The 19,744-nt window shown below is 43.3% G+C and overlaps 1 protein-coding gene across 1 annotated transcript in view; it reads right to left on the reverse strand.

Annotated features, from left to right (window-relative positions):
- Nucleotides 1-1,939: 1,939 nt before the first annotated feature.
- Nucleotides 1,940-19,744, reverse strand: part of Cd4 (CD4 molecule) — a 31,885-nt gene continuing 14,080 nt past the window's right edge. The window contains exons 4-10 of the mRNA XM_026403301.1: nt 8,211-8,369; nt 7,523-7,753; nt 6,138-6,473; nt 5,056-5,250; nt 4,412-4,536; nt 4,045-4,112; nt 1,940-3,426 (exon numbers count right to left, since the gene is read on the reverse strand). Coding sequence (XP_026259086.1) covers nt 3,396-3,426; nt 4,045-4,112; nt 4,412-4,536; nt 5,056-5,250; nt 6,138-6,473; nt 7,523-7,753; nt 8,211-8,369 — 1,145 coding nt within the window. The 3' untranslated portion in view covers nt 1,940-3,395. The remainder of the gene's footprint in view (nt 3,427-4,044; nt 4,113-4,411; nt 4,537-5,055; nt 5,251-6,137; nt 6,474-7,522; nt 7,754-8,210; nt 8,370-19,744) is intronic.

Genomic DNA, 19,744 nt, shown 5'->3' on the forward strand with positions numbered 1-19,744 from the left:
GTAGAAGGAGGAGGGATAGGATGGAGGTAGGGAGCCGGGAATAGGCAAGCTGAGAAGAAAAACCCGCTGCTCATTAAGGTATCCACTCCCACTGAGAGACCTGAGGCTTTCCTCCCCTGGCCCAGAGCCTCAGTTTCCCTCTGATGGAAAGGAGAATAGCCTGATCTTAGTAAGACTGAGCTTCAGTGTGCCCTGGGGAGGGGGCTAAGAGGAAATCGGGTGAAACTCTGAATAGAGTGGAGGCTATAAAGATGGGCATAATGGCTTTTGAACTATGAGATAAGACCAGGCACAACAGTGTCAGCGTCTATTTCCTGTGGAAGACCCTTGCCCTCCTGAAGAGGTCCGAGTCCACCCCCACCTTTGTCTCTTTTCTGGAGCCCAGTACTCCCTAGTTGCCATGGCAATGGCCAGCCAGAAGGAGGTGGAGGGAATTGGTCAGGAGGCCCCCACCACCACCCTCCTCTACAGCTTTGGACCCCTTCCCACACACCAACCCCCAGGCCCAGCTGGTGGGTTTAGGAAGCTAGAGGTGGGAGTCAGAGGGAGGCAGGGAGGCAGGCAGGATGTGAAGGGCAGAGAGAAGCAGGTGAAGGACAGAGAGATCAGAAGCAAAGAGAAGGATCCTAGGGGCTCCGACGCCCACAGGGTCCCTCGCCCTTCGCGGTGAAGGGGTAAGGTCAGGCGGCTCCTCCCTCCAGTCACCCACCGCGTTCTTCAGGGCAGAAACAGCAGGTGGCTGGGGAGGAGGGGCGGGTTGGAGGGGAGAGGAGGCAGCGTGGGGGAAAGAGCAGAGGCGACGCTGGGGGGACGGGGCCGGGGTCGTCTTACCTCTGGCTGCGCCCAGCACCGCCGTGGAGACGCACTCCCGACGCGGCTCGCTCGGGCTCCCGCCGCCTGCCGGCTCCGGCTCGCCCGCCCTCCTCCTTCTTCCCTCCCTCCCTCGGGCCTCCCTCCCCCCAGCCCCGGCCTCTCCGGCTCAGCCCGCTCTTCACTCCGTCTCTGCCCCTGTCAGCCCCTCCAGGTTCCCCTCTCCCGAGGTCGTCGGGCCTGGTAGCCGGGGTTAGGGGACTGAAAGACAGCTTTGGGGTGGGGGGCGGAGAGGTTAGGGCGGGGAAACTGGACGGTGGTGACTTGGAGGGGGAGGGGCAAGGAAGGCGCTGGAGGGAGGGGGCGAGGAGGATGCGGGGAGCGGGCTTCATGGGTGAAATGATTGGTGTTGTGCCCCCACCCCATCCCGGATTTTCAACACGAACACAAGCCCAGAGAGGCAGCTGGTGTTTTGGGGGACTGAGGAGCTAGCTGTTTGGGGAGGAGGCATCGTGTGTCACTGTGTGTCACTGTGTGCCTCCGTGTGAGGGCTGTGCCTTGGGTAGAGTTCAAAGGGGCATGGACTGTAGGCTCTTGGGAGTAAGGGGGCATGTGGTGCAAGCTGGTGCTGCTGGTGGAGTTGGGGAGTGGTGAGACACACATCCTGCTTCCTCCTACTGGAACACAAGCACACGCTTATGTTGGAGACACACACCATTTGCAAACATACATTGCAGTTTCTTGTAGTCCTTTCTCCCAACCACACATAAACCCTACATTATCTCCCCCTTGGCCTGTCATACACATGTAATTACAAAGTCTTAGTCACACACACTTTGGGTGGTTGAAGTGGGCAATCAGCCTGTGGGGATTTTTCCCAGGGAAACTTCATCTCTTCATCTCCTTCCTTCTGGGACAGGTCTGGCAACCTCTTCTCTGGGTCTGATTCCAAAGATTCCTGTTCTCTCCAGAGAAGGATCCTCCCTTCTCTCTCTCTCTCTCTCTCTCTCTCTCTCTCTCTCTCCACACACACACACACACACACACACACACACACACACACACACAATATTTTTCATAGTAATTTTATTGTATTTTCTGTCAGCTTAGGACTGGGAGTAGGCACAAACATAAAGTAAGCAATGGGGACCCTGGCAGCAGATAGGTGATCTTCCTGTATGTAAGAGAGGCAAGATGAAAAGAAAAAGAGGAGAAAGGAAAACAGACAAGGAGTTGGGACTGAGGGAGGTGGTAAGAAAGGGAAAGGAGAGAGGCATAGGAGGCTGGGGATCCTGAGAGAAATGGATCATGAAGGGAAGGAATGAGAATACATATAACCTCAATTTCCCCATGTCCTGAATTGTTTTGGGGGAGAAAAAGGAGGGTACAAGAGGTGGGCTGAGGCCCAACATCATCACCTTTCATAGGAGGTCCCCTCAGAGGGTCACCCGAGGATAACTCCCTGCCTCTTCCCCTAAGCACAGCTCGCCTTCCTGATGGTTCTGTACATGGTAAGTGGCAGTTCCCTGGACATTCTCTCCCAAGGGGCCGATACTCCCATCCTGTGTTCTGATTAAGAAAATTGAATGGATTTTCTTCCAGTATCAAGCCTCACGACCAGCAGGTGATAAAGGAGGGGGTTTTAGACACTAAGATCTTCTCCCATGTTCCTGAGCTCTTGAGACAGGCCTTCCTGTGGGTGATGTGTTTCCGTGGATCCAAAGGTGCATGCTGGGTACCTGTGACTAGCCACCGCAGAGATCTGTGTGGTATTTGTCCCTGCATTAAGAAACAGCGGTGGTACAGGGGTGAGGAGACCTGGGTTAGTCCTGACTCCAGCACTTGCTGGCTATAGGGCCGTGGGGAATCTTCTTGCTTCTCTGGGTTTCATTTCTGGAAAACTAGAGATAATAATCTTGGTTTTGTCACTATCAGTCTTGCAGGGTTTTTGTAAGGGTCAAATTGAAGATGAGAAAATGGTTTATAAACTGCTTAGGTGTAAGAAATTGTCTGTGGACTAGTGTTTTTGTACATGGATTGTGTACCTGAGCCTATTTGGATCAAGGTACAGCCCTGCTCACATAGGGTGAGAAGCAAGCAACATGGGACTATGGGGACTGGCTTTAGGAGTCCCTGGATCTGTATTTGTCCTTAACCAGTTGGGCAAATCTCCACCCTCTTTGGTGCCAGGTTCCTCTCCAACAAACTGACAGTCTTGGGTTGCATATTTCTAGACCCAGGCCTGCCCTCATGCCAGGCAAGGCTGGTCCTTCTCACTGCCCTGGGATCTAAGTGAACAGCTGGGGAGTAGGTCCAGAAGAAGTAATTAAAGAAGGGCTAGGATTTGGAAGAAAAGGAAATAGGGAAGAATGATTTTGTTAAGGAAAAATTGAGAGCAAGACTCTGCCAATGGTGCTGGGAACAAAAGAGGAGAAACAATGGTCAGTGTGGAGGAAGAAAGCAAGAGGAGGCCAGGGGTGCTGGGATATGCTACATTCATCTGGTCTGCAGGCCCAAGTCCAAGAGGAAGTTCGAGGAAGATAGCTGGGGAGGATGCACATGGGAAACTCCCAGGCTCTTGCACCTCAAGTGAGACTGTGAGTCTTCTGCAGCCTGCTAGAGGAAGAAAGAATAGGGGAGCTGAGAACGATGGTGCACAGTTATAATCCCAGCAGCTTGGGAGGCTGAGGCAGGAGGATCACAAGTTTAAAACCAGCAACTTACTGAGGCCCTAAGCAACTTAGTGAGGCCCTGTCTCTAAATAAATCATAAAAAGGTTTGGGGATGTTTCTCAGTGGTCAAGTGCCCATGGGTTCAATCTCCAGTACCAAAAAAAAAGGGAGCCAGTGTGTCCCTAAGTCACTTTGTATTCTAGGACCTCTATGGCTCCCAGACCCCACTTTTCTCCAGCACAGTGAAAGTGTCTGGGCATGACTTAAGGGCCCACCCAGAAATGCCCCAGGCCTGTTGCCCTTTCACTTGCACCCTCAACTTCTACCTTCCTCCTTCCTCCTTCCTACCACCTCCACATCCCTTTGGGCCCATTCTCATCTCTACCCTCTCCCCTCAGCCCCTGTGGGCTCACTACCATCCCTCCTCCTTACCCCTTCCTTCTTTCTCTTCTCAACTTCTTAGATCTCCTTCCCTTCTCCCCCACTGTCCTCACCTTTCCTCCTCTCTCCCTTTCCTCTCCCTCCCTCCTCCCTTCCCTTACAACTCTGCCCAAATCCTTACTGGGAGCACTGGCAGGTCTTCTTCTCACTGAGAAGCCTCTTAATTTGAGACATCCGCTCTGCCTGGCGCTGTCCAGGAACAAGGAGGAGAGTCATGAGGGTTCCAGGCCTCCAGAAGGTAGGCACCCCTTGGAGGGAGGAGTGGGGAAAGCTGGTAGAGGAGAAGCAGTTATTATGGCTAAGACCATCTGTCCTAGAATTGACTCTTTACTCCTTCCTTCTTCTCCTTCTGCATAGGATCCAGGACAAGGCCTGATTTGCAGTGAGGGGCTGGGCAGAAAAGGTCACACATGCAGGATGTGTTTTTACCAGCCTCAGGTGTTCAAGGGCCTAGTGGGGGACAGAGTGGGTCCTGAGGGCTTGCTTACCCTTCGGTGTCGGCACTTGACACAACAGAAGATGCAGAGCCCGGCGAGGAGCAGGAAGCTCAAGGCGCCTCCAATTATGACAGCCAGGAACATTGGCTGGTACTGGTCTAACCCTGTGGGTGAAACTGCAAGAGAGATGGATACTCAGCACACCAACCACTATCAGAGGGTCAGAGGGCCGGCTGGAGAGGAAAACAAGGATCTGGTCCCCAGGGCTAAGAGAAAGGATCAGGGAAGCAGGGCTCTCAAAAGGGTTTGAGAGAGCAAAACTGGGAAGGGATTATATATTTTAGAGACTACAGAGTATTCAGAGAGCTAGAAGCAGTAGTTCAGACCCTGGGGGCCTGTGTGTGAATATGTGTGTATTTATGTCTGGTTTGAAGAGAAGTCAAAGAGGATTGTTCTTGGAAGGAGGCCCTATTCCTCAGCTGCAAACCTTAAGGAGGTGGGAACTTGGAAGGTATATGTGGGACCCAGGATCATATCCCACCTCACCTCTGTGTCTCCAGAACACCATACATATAACTCTTCCATCTTAGAGGGATTGAGAGGGTGGGGCACTGGGTGGTCTCTACAAACCCCAGGAAGCTTCTACAGCTAGGAGGCCCAATCTTGGGATTAGGCCTTGGAACCTGGATCCTCACCATCAATCTGGAAATCCAGTAGAACCTTGGCCCCATCTTTCAGTTCGCACTGCCACATCCCTGCCTTGGGGTTTGGCACCCGAATCCTCTTCTCGGGCTTTGAGACCTCCTGGTTCTCCAGCTTCAAGCTCAGCACCAGCTTGGGAGGAATGGGTCCCAGCACCTCACAGATCAAGTCATTCTGGTGATAAGTCACTGTAGAGGAACAAGAGGCTGAGACCAGGAGCCTGGCCCTCTGGGTTCCTAGTACCTTCAAGCTCTAAGGGGATTCAGTAGGACAATAAAGTGATCCTTTCCACATGTAGCCTTCTTTACTCTTTTCGGGGCACATTTTCGTGCCATTGTAAGGAAGAAAACAGCTTGTAAGTTCCACTGGTCTTGGGTTTGAATCCAAGCTATCTTTACTTCTTATAAGATGTATGTCCCTGAGAAAGTTGTTTAACAGCTAAACCTCAGAGGATAATTTTAAATGTATGAATACATGTAAAATATTTGAACTGGGCTTCACATGCACTAAGCATCAAGTGTTAGCCATTATTTTTTTTTTTTAGTTATTATAGTAAGAATTCAAAGAACTCAATGTTAAGCTTGATATTTTTTCATTACTATCATAAACAGAACAAATTGTTAGCTTATTAAAAAGATGAGAAAGATGGCCCACAGTGGGTAGGGGCCTTAGCCAGGATCACAGAGGGCTAAGGTTGGGCAGAGGCAGATCTAGACCCCTGGTTGTTAGCCCAAGCCCTTTGGAGATTCTCAGGGAGCCACATCCAGGCTGTCTCATGGATATTGGGGAAGAATATACAAATTTCAGACTCAGTTCAAAACCAGTCCAGGGCTGGAAGTGTAGCTTAGTGGTAGAATACTTGCTTATCATATACAGGGGCCCTGGGTTACGTCCCCCACACCAAAATCAAAAGGAACAAATATGCCAGGCCCAAACTCAGAGGGCCCTTGATCACTTCAATCAACCAAGCAAGACGTAGGCACCTCCTTTTGGGACCTAGCCAGCCTCAGAGGGTACCCTGGGCCAGCCCCTCCACTTCCTTCTCTTGCCCTCTTCTTCTCAGCCCACTCCTTACCATTCATTACCACCAGCTTCACGTTCTTCTGCAGTTTTCCTTTGTCAAGAGTCAGAGTCAGTTCTCCAGAACCAGCATACTGAGGCAAAGCCTGGGACAGGGTGAAGCGCAGCGGGAGATTCTCAGCCACCTGGAGCTTTGGGTCCTGGGTAACCTTTTGCACAGAAAAGTGCTTATTCTTCAAGGAGAAGGTGACCCAGGTCTTGGAGGAAGAAGACCTCTCTGCCTGCCACTTCAGTTCCCCTCTCAGGTCCTCATCTCCGATATTCAGTGGAAAAGATAATTCCACCTGCTCCCCCACTTTCTTATAGACTGTGTTGAGCGTCTCCTGGAAACCTGGAGATAGGAAGGGAACAACCCTGAGCGAGGAGGAGATAGGAAAATGAGGGAGTAAAGGGTTGGTAGGCATGTGGCAGGGCAGCAAAGAGATGGAAGAGGACCAGGTAAGCCCACACATGGAGGTTCTCATGTCAGGTACTATATTCCTTCTTGTTTCTCCCATCTTCCCTTCCACCCTAACATTCATCCATCATGTTCCTGTAGCAGACCGTCTTCCATGGCTTCCAGAAGTCTTTATAGAACAGCTCAGCCACAGGGGATAGGGGAACTTTCCCTCCTCCAGACTCCAGGAGCACAGAAACCATTTAGCCTGTGCTCCTTAGGTGCATAAGTTATCACCCTTCATAGAATAAGCGCTAACACTTAAATATAGCTTACTGTGTACCAGGCACAGTCCTACATGCAATTTATGAGATGACAGGTAGGCACTGTCACAGCCACAGTTAGCACCGTTACATTTTACAGATGTAGACACTAAGGCACAGAGGTTCCATGCCTAGCTTGAGGACACATACATGGTTGTGGCAGAGTCAAGATTTAAATCAGAATCTGTGCACTAAATCACCACACTATGCTGCCTTATGTCACAAAAGCACATAAGAATCTGGGGTAGAACCCATGTTCTGGGTTCTTGGTCTCCCTATAATTCTCTCACTCAGTATTATACATTTGCAATACAGAAAGTCATTAGGGTTGGCTTGCTGGGGTTAGTGTCCTTGAGCAGGAGGATTTGCCAACTTGGTAGGGGTTGGGAGCTGGGGCAAAAAAGAAAATAGATGCTTTTGCCATTCCTCCTTTGGGGCCTGTCACATCCTTATATTCCCTATCTCTTCCTTCCCCCAGTTCTGCCATGCTCAGGGGTGGCTGTCATTAGCTTACCGAGGAGGGGGAGGGGCCCAGTGTGTTACTCAGGACAGATCTCAATCGAGGGGAGTCTGGACCCACCCTCCAGCAGCAGAGCCAGCAGCTGGGCAGTGAGAATGCCGGGGGGTGAGCCTGGGAGCCCCTAAGCAGGGAGAGCCTGCAGAGAAAGCCCCACTTCTTACCCAACACCAAGATGTTTATTTTTATCTCCAGACTCTTCTGGTCCTGGGAGATGAAGCATGTCCAGGTGCCACTGTGCTGGAATCCCACATTGGGTACTAAGACGTTGACATTAGTACTAATTTTATTCCCTGGTTGCTTGAATTTCACTGAAGGTTTACTACCAGGAGGGGATTCCAAGGTCAGGGTCAGGCTTTGCCCCTGTAGCAGAGAGGTACTCGGGTTGGCAGTTACTGTGGAGGAAGCAAATCACCTGTGTCACATTCATACCATCCTCAAGGAGACGGGAAGAGGAGAGGAAACCAAAAATGTTTCTCCACTGTCCCTTGTCCCAATATTACCTTTCTTCCCAACATCCTGAGGCCCACTCCCAGCCCAAGGTAGGACTTTTCTCTCTCCTCTCCCTCTTTCTCCATCTCACTCTCTTCCACATCTTCATCTCCTCCCTAGTCTTTCTCTATTCTTCTCTTGGTTGCTTCCATTTCTTTTCTTTCCCTTTCTCTAGGACTTGCTCCCTCCTTAACCTCGACCAAAGGCCTGAGGAGGGTTGAGAAGTCTCAGTGACCAGTATGATCCATTTGCAGGCTATGATGTGTCATTAGCTCAGGCCCTGGTTTTGGTGCAGAGGTGGGAGTAGGGGAGGAAGGGAGATGGATTGTGTCGTTTGCATCCCAGGCCTGTTCCACTCACGTCTGAACACTTGCAATTCCACCTCTATCTTCTTATTCTCCACTTCACAGATGTAGGTCCCTGAGTCTTCCATCCTAAGTTTAGAGATGATAAGAGGAAAGGATCCTTGATCCCACTGGGATTTTTTTGAGTCAGTGCGATCACTCAGATGGGAGGAACCTGTGAGTAGAAGCCATATGGAAAGGTTGAGATGTTCTGATGCTATGGCACCCCTGGGAGGAGTAGTGCCCACAACTCTGAGTTGCTAATTTCCTGCAGAATTTGCTGCTTGTCCTAGTCAGAGAATCCCAGTCTGGAGAGGAGGTCCCATCATATCCATTTACCTGGCAAGGATCATGTCTTACTAATTCAAAAATACTGTGAAACAATGTACTTATTTGGAGAGCATCAAATACTTAACATTGTTATATCCAGTAATATTTACAATAATGTCAAGAAAAAGGTACTATTTTACTTATGGTGCATATAAGGACATTGAGAGTCAGAAATTAAGCAATTGCCCAAATTCTTACATACTACCAATGCAATTTCTTTGGAAGCTAATTTGTGATATCTATCAGAATCGCAAATGCACATGCAAAACTAAATGACCATGGACTGGGGATGTGGCTCAGTGGTAAAGCACTTGCCTGGCATGTATGAAGCACTGGTTTCATCACAAAAAGAAACCTCAAAAAGAAACAAACAAATAATAATAACAACAACAACAATAAAAATGCTAAAAGTTACACACACACACATACACACACAGAAGAATAGATTAAATAAATTATAGTTCACCCTTCAGTGGATTGCTATGCAGTCATTAAAAAAAGAATGAGGAGCCAGGTGTGGTAATCCCAGCAGCTCAGGAGGCTGAGGCAAGAGGATTTTGAGCTCAAAGCTGCCCTCAGCAATTTAGTGAGGCCCTAAGCAACTTAGCAAGACCCTTTCTCTAAATAAATATAGAAAAGGGGCTGGGATGTGGTTCAGTGGTGAAGTGCCCCTGGGTTTAATCCCTGGTGAAAGAAAGAAAGAAAGAAAGAAAGAAAGAAAGAAAGGAAGGAAGGAAGGAAGGAAGGAAGGAAGGAAGGAAGGAAGGGAGAAGAATAAGGAAGATTTTTTTACATTATTCTGATATGAAACAATATCACCTAAGAAATATTTTTTTTAATATATTTTTATGGGCTGGGGTTGTGGCTCAGCCGCAGAGTGCTCACTCACATGTGCGAGACCCTGGGTTCGATCCTCAGCACCACATAAAAACAAATAAGTGAAATAAAGGTATTGTGTCCAACTACAACTAAAAATAAATATTTTTTTAAAAAAAATATATTTTTAGTTGTTGATAGACCTTTATTTCATTTATTCACATGTGGTGCTGAGAATCGAACCCAGTGCCTCACACATGCCAGGCAAGTGGGCTACCGCTGAGTCACAGCCCCAGCCCAAGAAATATTACTAACTGAATAAAGTAAGATAATAAACAGATTATTATTTATTTATTTTTATAATGTAATTATTTTATTTTATTGGTTCTTTTTAGTTATATATGACAGCAAAGTTTATTTTGACATATTTACAAAAAACATGGAGTATATCTTATTCTAATTAGGATCCCAGTCTTGTGGTTGTACATGATGTGGAGATTCTCTGGGGTATATTCATACGTGTACATAGGAAAGTTATTATTTATTTTAAAAGAAAGGGCTAGGGCTGGCAGTTGTAGCTTAATGGTAAAGCACCTGCCTAGCATGCACAAGGTCCTGGGTTTGATTCCTAGCACCAGAAGTAAATAAACAGGAAAAAAAAATATATATATATATATATAATTCAAAATATTAAAATTAAAATGATACAAAAAATTTATATATATGCCAGGCATGGTGGTACACACCTGTAATCCCAGCAGCTTGGGAGGCTAAGGCAGGAGAATCAAAGCCAGCCTCAGCAAAAGCAAGGTGTTAAGCAACTCAGTGAGACCCTGACTCTAAATAAAATACAAAATAAGGTTGGGGATGTGGCTCAATGGAGTGGTCAAGTTCCCCTGTGTTCAATGCCCGATACCAAAAAAAAAAAAAAAAAAAAAAAAAATCATGGGGCTGGGGATGTGGCTCAAGCGGTAGCGCGCTCGCCTGGCTTCCGTGCGGCCCGGGTTCGATCCTCAGCACCACATACCACCAAAGATGTTGTGTCCGCCGAGAACTAAAAAATAAATATTAAAAATTCTCTCTCTCTCTTTCTCTCCTTTCTCACTCTCTCTTTAAAAAAAAAAATCATGTGTGTGAATGTATATATATGGAGAGAGAGGGAGATTGCCCTCCATATCAGTGGGTTTTGCATTCAGCCAACAATGGGTAAAAAATATTTGAAAAAAAATTGCATCTATACTTGCTTATACAGACTTTCCCCCTAAACAGTACAGTATAACAGCTATTTACTTTGCATTTACATTATTAGGTGTTATCAATAATCTAAAGATGATTTGAAGTATACAGGAAGATGTACCTAGGGTATATGCAGATACTACACTGTTGCTTATAAGAGAGGTGGGCATTTGTGGATCAGGGTACCTTCATTAGTGAGGAGAGGGGGTGCTGGAACTAATTCCCCATGAAAACTAAGAATGAAAGTGTATGTCTGTGCATGTGTGTGTGTGTGCATATATTATGTGTGTATGCCTTGTAAAAAATATGGAAAGTAAACAAAAGAAAATAATCTCACTTGCCTCTGGAAAATAGAAGTAAATAAATAATCATGTGCTGGGTGTAGGAGAGAGAGTTCACTGTGTGCCCTTTCCATTTTTTTTTTTTTTAAATCTCCAATAAGAAGTAGAGCTAGAATTAAAATTCAGGCCTGATTGGTACACTGTGCAATATTATCTCTGGTAAGTTCCTCTAGCATGGATATGTGGTTTCCTCTGTTTTGGGGGATTGAACCCAGGGTCTCACACATGCTAGGCAAGTGCTTTACCACTGAGCTACAGCCCCAGCTTCAGTCTCCACCCTCATACTCTGTTAATGTCTAACTACTATCATCAAGAGGGTATTCCTTTCTTTAACTAACCATTTTCTGGGTGCAGTGGCAGCTCCACAATTCCTGTAGGAAAGGGAGTTAGAAGCTAACTTTGCGCAGGGCATGGTGGCACACGCCTATATTTCCAGCAGCTTGGGTGGCTGAGGCAGGAGGACCCTGAGTTCAAAGCCAGCCTCAGTAACTAAGAGAGGCCCAGAGCAACTCAGGGAGACCCTGTCTCTAAATAAAATGTAAAAGAGGGATGGTGATGTGGGTTCAAAGCTCCGTGGTTAAGGCCCCTGGGTTCAATGCTGGTACCAAGGAAAAAGAGGAAAATAGAAGCTAAATTTGTATAGTAAATACAGACATTTTTCACTTAGAATATATAATTAGAGAGAGAGGACAAATGTGACTGAGGATGAAGCCTCTCTCCACCCCAGTGGCATGTCTCTGCCTCCTTGAGCACTCCTAGGCCCATTCCCGCTGTTGCCTTGGTGCTGGAGACCGGATATCATGTTGACCATGCACTCCAGCATCCCTGATCTCAGGTTATCATTCTCTTCCCTTCTGCTCAGGCTCATTCTCTCCAGGTCCCTTTCCAGACAACCTTGTAGCCCTGGGCACACACCTAATATTTGACCACTCTACCCTTTTATTTGTCCCTTTTGTAGTTTCTACCTGACTTGCTCTTGCTCTTTCCCCCTGGATCTACACATTGATTTAGTTCCCCAGTTTTTCTACATTTTTTACACAATTGTCCAAACTTTTTTTTTTTTTTTTTTTTTTTTTTTTTTTTTTTTTTTTTTTTAGCACTAGGGGTTGAACCCAGGGTCGCTTAACCACTAAACCACATCCCCAGTCTTTTTTTACATTATAGACAGAGTCTTGCTGAGTTACTTAGGGCCTTGCTAAGTTGCTGAGGCTAGCTTTGAACTCATGAGCCTCCTGCCTCAGCCTCGAATGTCTCTGGAATTATAGGCATGTGCCACTGTGCCCACTAGTTTGACCAAATGTCTTAAAAAAGTAGCCTACTCTGTTTCTACCCACTTTTTACCTCTTTCGAGTCCCCCCTCTATACCTAAGTACCACTTATTTTTCTTCTTCTTGAACTCTCGTTCTGACATCTAGATTTAGGTGTTGCCAGAGACTGTCTTTGGTATTTCCCCCCATTTCTATAGACATTCTAATTTTTTTAAAAGAGGGTGAGAGAGAGAGAGAATTTTTTAATATTTATTTTTTTTTTTAGTTTTCGGTGGACACACATCTTTATTTGTATGTGGTGTTGAGGATCGAACCAGGGCCGCACACATGCTAGCACGCTACCGCTTGAGCCACATCCCCAGCCCCGACATTCTAAATTTTGATGCATCCCCAGTCAGCTCTGAAGATGACTCCCAAACCAATATTCTTTTTTAATATGTTTATTTATTTAATTTTTTTGCGGTGCTGAGGATCAAACCCAGTGCCTCACACGTGCTAGGCAAGTGATCTACCACTGAGCCACAACCCCAGCCCCCAAATTCATATTCTAAGTTCCAATTTCTCTCCTCAATTCTGGGCTCACATTTTCAATGGACCAACAGAAAACTCTATATAAATATCCTGCCATTGCTCCAGACTCCATTGGTTCAAAACAAAATGTATATCCTAAAATATCTCTTTCTTCTTGCTTTCCTGTTTTTCTTATGAGGAAAACCATGACCCACTTTTCTGTGATGTTCTATACTTTGGAAAAGCAATTGCTAGATAGTATGGAAAATCTAAGAGAATGGGAAAACCTGGGATAAATTCATGGGAGAGACCAGTATGGAAACAAGTCTTAGAAGTGTAGGTGAGCTGGGCACGGTGCCACATTCTTGTAATCCTAGCGGCTTGGATGCTGAGGCAGAAGGATTGCAAGTTCAAAGCCAGCCTCAGTAATTTAGTGAGGCCCTAAGCAAGTCAGTGAGACCCTCTCTCTAAATAAAATACAAAAAGCAGGGCTGGGGATGTGGCTCAAGCAGTAGAGCGCTCGCCTGGCATGCCTGCAGCGCTGGATTTGATCCTCAGCACCACATACAAATAAAGATGTTGTGTCCACCGAAAACTAAAAAAAAAAAAATTAAAAAAAATTATCTCTCTCTCTCTCTCTCTCTCTCTCTAAAAAAAAAAAAAAAAATACAAAAAGATTGGGGATGTGGCTCCACGGTTAAGCACCACTGGGTTCAATTCCTGGTACCAAAAAATAAAAAAAAGTGTAGGCAGTTTGAGGGTGCAACTCAGTGGTAGAGCACTTGCCTATCATTCACGAGGCCCTGGGTTCCTTGTGTACCAGCAAGGAAAAAAAAATGTTTTATAGGGAATGGGAGAGAGAGAAGGGGAGCAGCAAGGACATTCCAAGAAAGGGGAAAAGGCCCAGAAAAGTAGTGTAGGCAAACTGTCTGGAGACCACCTGTGTGTGGCAGTTTTCAGCTAGGAAGTTGTGGGAAGTGGTACTGAGAAGGCAAAATGTCCCGCAGAGGCTCCCTGGCTTGGTCTAATGGGCTAAGGAGTGATGTGTATAAAACATTGCTTTGGAAGTCATTACTGCAGCAGGAGGAAAAGAAATCCAAGTAGGAGAGACTAGTAGCAAAGAGAATTGTCAGGGTGCTCTCAGTAGTGCACATGAAAGATATGTGGGCCTGGGTTAGTAATAGTGGCATTCCCAACAAGGAAGAGGACCAGGGGCTGGGGCTGTAGCTCAGTGGTAGAGAGCTTGCCTCGCATGTGTGAGGCGCTGGGTTCAATCCTCAGCATCACATAAAAACAAACAAGTGAAAAAATAAAGATATTAGAAAAAAAAAGATATGAGGCTGCTCACATAACATGTCATTAAAAGAAAAAAAAAGAAAGAAAGAAAAGGACAAAACCAAATAACATTGTCGAAGGAAGGAGTAGCCATAGTTGGTGACTCATGGGAAACCAGAGATTGAAGAAGAGGAAAAAAAATTTTGACTCTCTGATTCAGAAATTGAAGTAACATGGATCGGATCGTAGAAACAAAACAGAAATTCAAAAGACATAAGAATTTTTAGATTTAGAAAACAGCACAATATTTGAATCTTACAGGTGATAGAAGAAATGCCAATTAAAGCAATAATGATAAATCTTTCAACTGTCAAATTAGAAAAGACAGTTTAAATAACATTCAGTGCTGGCTAGGGTGCTAGTGAGAGAGGCACACAGTAACATTAACCAGAGTTAATGTAAACAGCATCTTTCTGGAATGCAGTATATGCCCACTATTTTTACTTATTTGTTTGGTGTTTGTTTTTAGACAGGGTCTCATTATGTTACCCAAGCTGGCCTGGAATGCCTGGCCTCAAATAATCCTCTTGCCTCAACTTCCCAAGTAGCTGGGACTATAGGCTCATGCCATTTTTCCCAGCTCCAACTCTCTCTCTGCTCTCTCTCTCTTATATATATATATATAATGATTTGCAGTCCTAGGGATAGAACCCAAGCCCATAGTATTATTTATTTTGAGACAGGGTCTGACTGAGTTGTCTAGGTTAGCCTCCAACTTGTGATTTTCTTGCCTCAGCTCACAAAGTATGTGGGATTACAGGTGTGTGCCACTGTGCCTGGCTTCTCCCACAACTTAAAAAATTTCATATCCTTAATTCTGTTTTCTTTTTTGATACCCGGGATTGAACTCTGGTGCACTCAACCACTGAGCCACATTCCCAGTCCTATTTTTTTTTTTTTTAATTTATTTGGAGACAGGGTTCCCCAGGGTCTCACTGAGTTGCTTAGCACCTCGCGGTTGCTGAGGCTGGCTTTGAACTCATGATCCTCCTGCCTCAGCCTCCCAAGCCGCTGGGATTATAGGCGTGTACCACCATACCCGGCTACTCATACATTTTTAAGGTTTGGATTGTTTTCTCTTTTTGTTTTGTAGGTATGGGAGATTAAACCCAGGGACCCTTAACCACTGAGTCACATCTATTTTCCTTTTCATGTTTTATTTTATTTATTAATTCTAAAAAATATTTTTAGATGTTGATGGACCTTTATTTTATTCATTTATTTATATGCAATGCTGAGAATTGACCCCAAGGCCTCCTGCATGCTAGGTAAGTGCTTTACCACTGAGCCAACACCTGAGCCCTCATTTTTTTTTTTTTTTTTTTTTTTAGACAAGGTCTCATTAAGTTGTTGAGATTGGCCTTAAATTTGTGATCATCCTGCCTCAGATTCCCAAATTGCTGGGATTATAGGCCTTCACTGCCACATCCTAAAAGTTTAATCTTTTCATTTAAGGAAATACCCTTGACATCCTTCTAAGCATATATATGTAGAACTTTATTCTTTTTGTTTCTTTTGCTTTGCAATTATGAAAGCTAATTTTTAAATTCTGGTTTGAGATATTGTAGACTCACATACAATTATAAAAAAAATACAAGGGGTGGAGGTTGTGGCTCAGTAGTAGAGCGCTTGCCTAGCACGCATGAGACACTGGGTTTGATCCTCAGCACCATATAAAAATAAAAAATAAAGGTATTGTGTTCACCTACAACTAAAAAATAACAAAGAAATCCTGTGTATTTTTTACCTGATTTACCCCAATGGTTACATCTTGCAAACCTATGGTACAAGATCATAACCAGGATATTGACACTGATATGATCAGGATACAGAACACTTCCAGCATCATGAAGATGTTTTTTAAGCAAATGCTCTTCCCTTCTGGATCTCTCACCTTGCTAATCCTTGGTATCACTAATCTGCACTCTATTTCTATAATTTGTCATTTCAAGAATGTTATATAAATGTATTTATACAGTGTATTATATTTCTAAGATTGGCGCTTTTTTTCCACTCAATTCTCTGGAGCCTCATCCAGGTTGTTGTGTATGCTACAATTCATTTCTTTTTACTGCTGAAAAGTATTCCATGGAATGAATGTAATCATTCACCATTGAAGGATATCTAGGTTGTTTCTAGTTGTGGCTATTATAGATTCTTGTGTTAATAGGTCCTCATTGATTTGGAATAATACCTAGGAGTTCAATGGCTGGGTTGTTGCAAGTTTAATTTTTTGAAAAAACTATTCAAGTATTTTTTCAGAGTGGCTACAACCTACAGTTATCCTACAACCTCACCAGCATTTGGTGTTGACACTTTTTTTTTTCCCCCTGAAGTGCTGGGGATCAAACCCAGGGCCTCATCCATGCTAGGCAAAGTGCTTTACCACTGAGCTACACCTTCCAATAGCTTCCCAAAAAAGCTATTTTTTACTTTAGCTATTTTGATAGGTGTAGTGATATCTCATTGTGATTTTAATTTGCATTTCCCTAATGACTAATGATGTTGAAAAACTGCTTATATGTCTATTTTTATATAAGCCAAGTATATCCTTTTTGGTGATATATCTGTTCATGTATTTTACCCATATTCTTTTTTTTAATATTTATGTTTTTAGTTGTAGTTGGATCCAATACCTTTATTTATTTATTTATTTATTATGTGGTGCTGAGGATTGAACCCAGGGCCTTGCACGTGCTAGGCAAGCACTCTACTGCTGAGCCACAACCCCAGCCCTGTATTTTACCCATATTCTAATTGGATTGATTAGGGTTTTCATGTTCATTTTTTATTTCTTTTAATATATTTTAGATACCATTCCTTTATTAGATACATGGTTTATCAATATATTTTCTTTTACTTTTCCTGTAACTTGTCTTTAATTTTTGCAGAGCAAATTTTTAAAATTTTGATGAAGACTAATTTGTCAATTTTTCCTTTTATGAGTTGTGCTTTCTAAAAAAAAAATTATAGTTGTAGATGGACATAATGCCTTTATTTTATTTGTTAATTTTTATGTCATGCTGAGGATTGAACCCAGTGCCTCACACATGCTAGGCAAGCACTTTCCACTGAGCTACAACCCCAGCCCATGAGTTGTGCTTTTGATGTCAATCTAAGAATTTTTTGCCTATACTAGATCCTGAAGGTATTCTATGTGTTATAATTTTATATTTTACATTTAAAGTCATAATACATTTTGAGTTAATTTTTTTTATATATTTTTAGTTGTAGATGGACACAATACCTTTATTTTTATTTGGTGCTGAGGATTGAACTCAGTGCCTTATACATATGAGGCAAGTGCTCCACCACTGAGCCACAACTCCAGCCCCTTATGTTTTTTTTAATATTTATTTTTTAGATGTAGGTGGACACAATACTTTTATTATATTTTCACATGGTGCTGAGGATTGAACCCAGTGCCTCACGCAGCTAGGTGAGCACTCTACCATTGAGCCACAACCCCAGACCAAGTTGATTTTTGAATAAGGCAGAAAACTTAGGTTTGTTGTTCACTATGTTTTTTTTTAACCTATGGATGTCCAATTGTTCCAGCAACCATTTATTGAAAAGGCTGTCTTTCCCCCCATTGAATTACATTTGCACCTTTGTAAAAAGTAATCAGTTGAACATATTTATATGGATCTGTTTCTCTATTTTGTTCCATTTATCATTTGTTTATCCCTCTGTCAATACCACAGTCTTGATTATTCTGGGTATATAATAAGTCTTAAGATTGACTGATTTCTCCTACTTTCTTCTTCTTTTTAAAACATTTTTTTTTCAGTTCTTCTAGTTCCATTGGCTTTCCATATACATTTTAAAATAACCTTGTCTAGGGGGTTGTGGTTGTGGTTCAGTGGTAGAGCACTTGCTGGCATGTGTGAGGCACTGGGTTTGATTCTCAGCACTACATATTAATTAATTAATTAATTAATTAAAAGTCTATCACCAACTAAAATGTATTTTTATATTTTTTTTAGTTGTAGTTGAACACAATACATTTATTTGATTTAATTATTTTTATATGGTGCTGAGGATTGAACTCAGTGCCTCGCACGTGCTAGACAAGTGCTCTACCACTGAGCCACAACCCCAACCCCTAAAAACATATTTTTAAAAAAGAATAACCTTGTCTATATCTACAAAAAAAAACTTGCTGGAATTTTGGTAGTAATTGTGTTAAATTCATATCAATTTGGGGAAAACCTTCACTATGTTGACTCTTCCAATCCATGAGCATTTATTTAGATCTTCTCTGACTTCTTTCATCTCCAGTGTGTAGTTTTTAGTATGCAAACCCTTGCATGAGTATTACTGCTATATTTCCAAGTGTTTGGAGACTTTCCTTTCTTAACAGACTTATCTTTCTGTTATCAAGACTGATGTCTGTTGGATTCTGTGTGATCAGAGAACACATTCTGAATAATTTCACTTAAAAACAAAAAACATTCCTGAGGTTTGTTTTATGGCTGAAGATATGGACTACCTTGATACACGTTCTGTAGACATTTGAAAAACATGTATATTCTGCTGCTGTTGGGCAGATTGTTCTATAAATGGCAAGCGTGGTGCTGTTGAATTCTCTTATGTCTTTGCTGATTTTCTGTGTAGTTGTTCAATCAATTGTTTGGAGTGAAGAGATGTATTTGTCCATTTTTCCTTTTAGTTCTCCCTATTTTTTTTTTTTCATTTTTTGCTGCTTTGTTATTTGGTGCATACACATTGAGGATTACTGGTCAGGTGCAATGCAAAAACAAAACAAAACAAAAACCCCAACAACCAATCATTGCTATGTCCCCTGGGATTCTTGGTAGATTGACTGTTTCATCATTATATAATGATACAGTGTAGTTCTCTGTCTCCGCTAGTTTTATTTGTTCTGGAGTTGACTTCATCTAATATTAATATATCTACTCCTTCTTCCCTTTGATTTACTTGCTTGACCTGCTTATGTTATTATATTTGAAGTCAGTTTCTAATAGACTGTATATTGTTGGGTTATGTTTTTTAATCCACTCTATCAACCTCTGTCTTTTAATAAGTGTATGTAGATCACATGTATTTAACATATTTATTGAGAGATTAGGGCTTAAGTCTGCTATTTTATTTTTGCTTTCTGGTTTTTCTGTTTTCTTTTTCCTGCCTTCCTAAGGGTTACTTGAACATCATTTTGTAACCAAGTGTGTTTTAGAACCATTTTAGGTTTACAGAAGAATTGTAAAAATGGTACAGAGTTCTCATATACCCCACACCCAGTTTCCCCTGAGCAGTGGCACAGGCCTGACACTCAGAAGGCTAAGCAAAGTTATTCTTGCCCTCACCCCTCTTCTCCATATCAAACTCTTTGGGAGTAAGAACTTATACATTAGCCCTCATTAGCCCTTATGTCCTACCTCCTTGAGGACAGATAATCAATACAAATTATTTGGAATTCTTCTACAAGAGAGATTTCTCTCTTGTCCGTTTATTTATTCAATCAGTTATATCAGTATGGTTTCATATATTTAGTCTATACTTTGGGGTATAGACATTTTAAGGAGTGTTTTAGAATACATTTTGATTTTTCTATAAAGTTTTTGAGTGTAGCTCTGTTTACTTCCTGTGATTGTTCTAGGTATTACATATATATGTACACAGATGTAGTCTACTGGTGTCATGTTACCATACTTCCTTTTATGTCCCTTTGCCGTCCCCATTTATAATATAAT

Source organism: Urocitellus parryii, chromosome 5 (assembly GCF_045843805.1).
Source record: "Urocitellus parryii isolate mUroPar1 chromosome 5, mUroPar1.hap1, whole genome shotgun sequence".
Classification (NCBI taxonomy): Eukaryota; Metazoa; Chordata; class Mammalia; order Rodentia; family Sciuridae; genus Urocitellus; species Urocitellus parryii.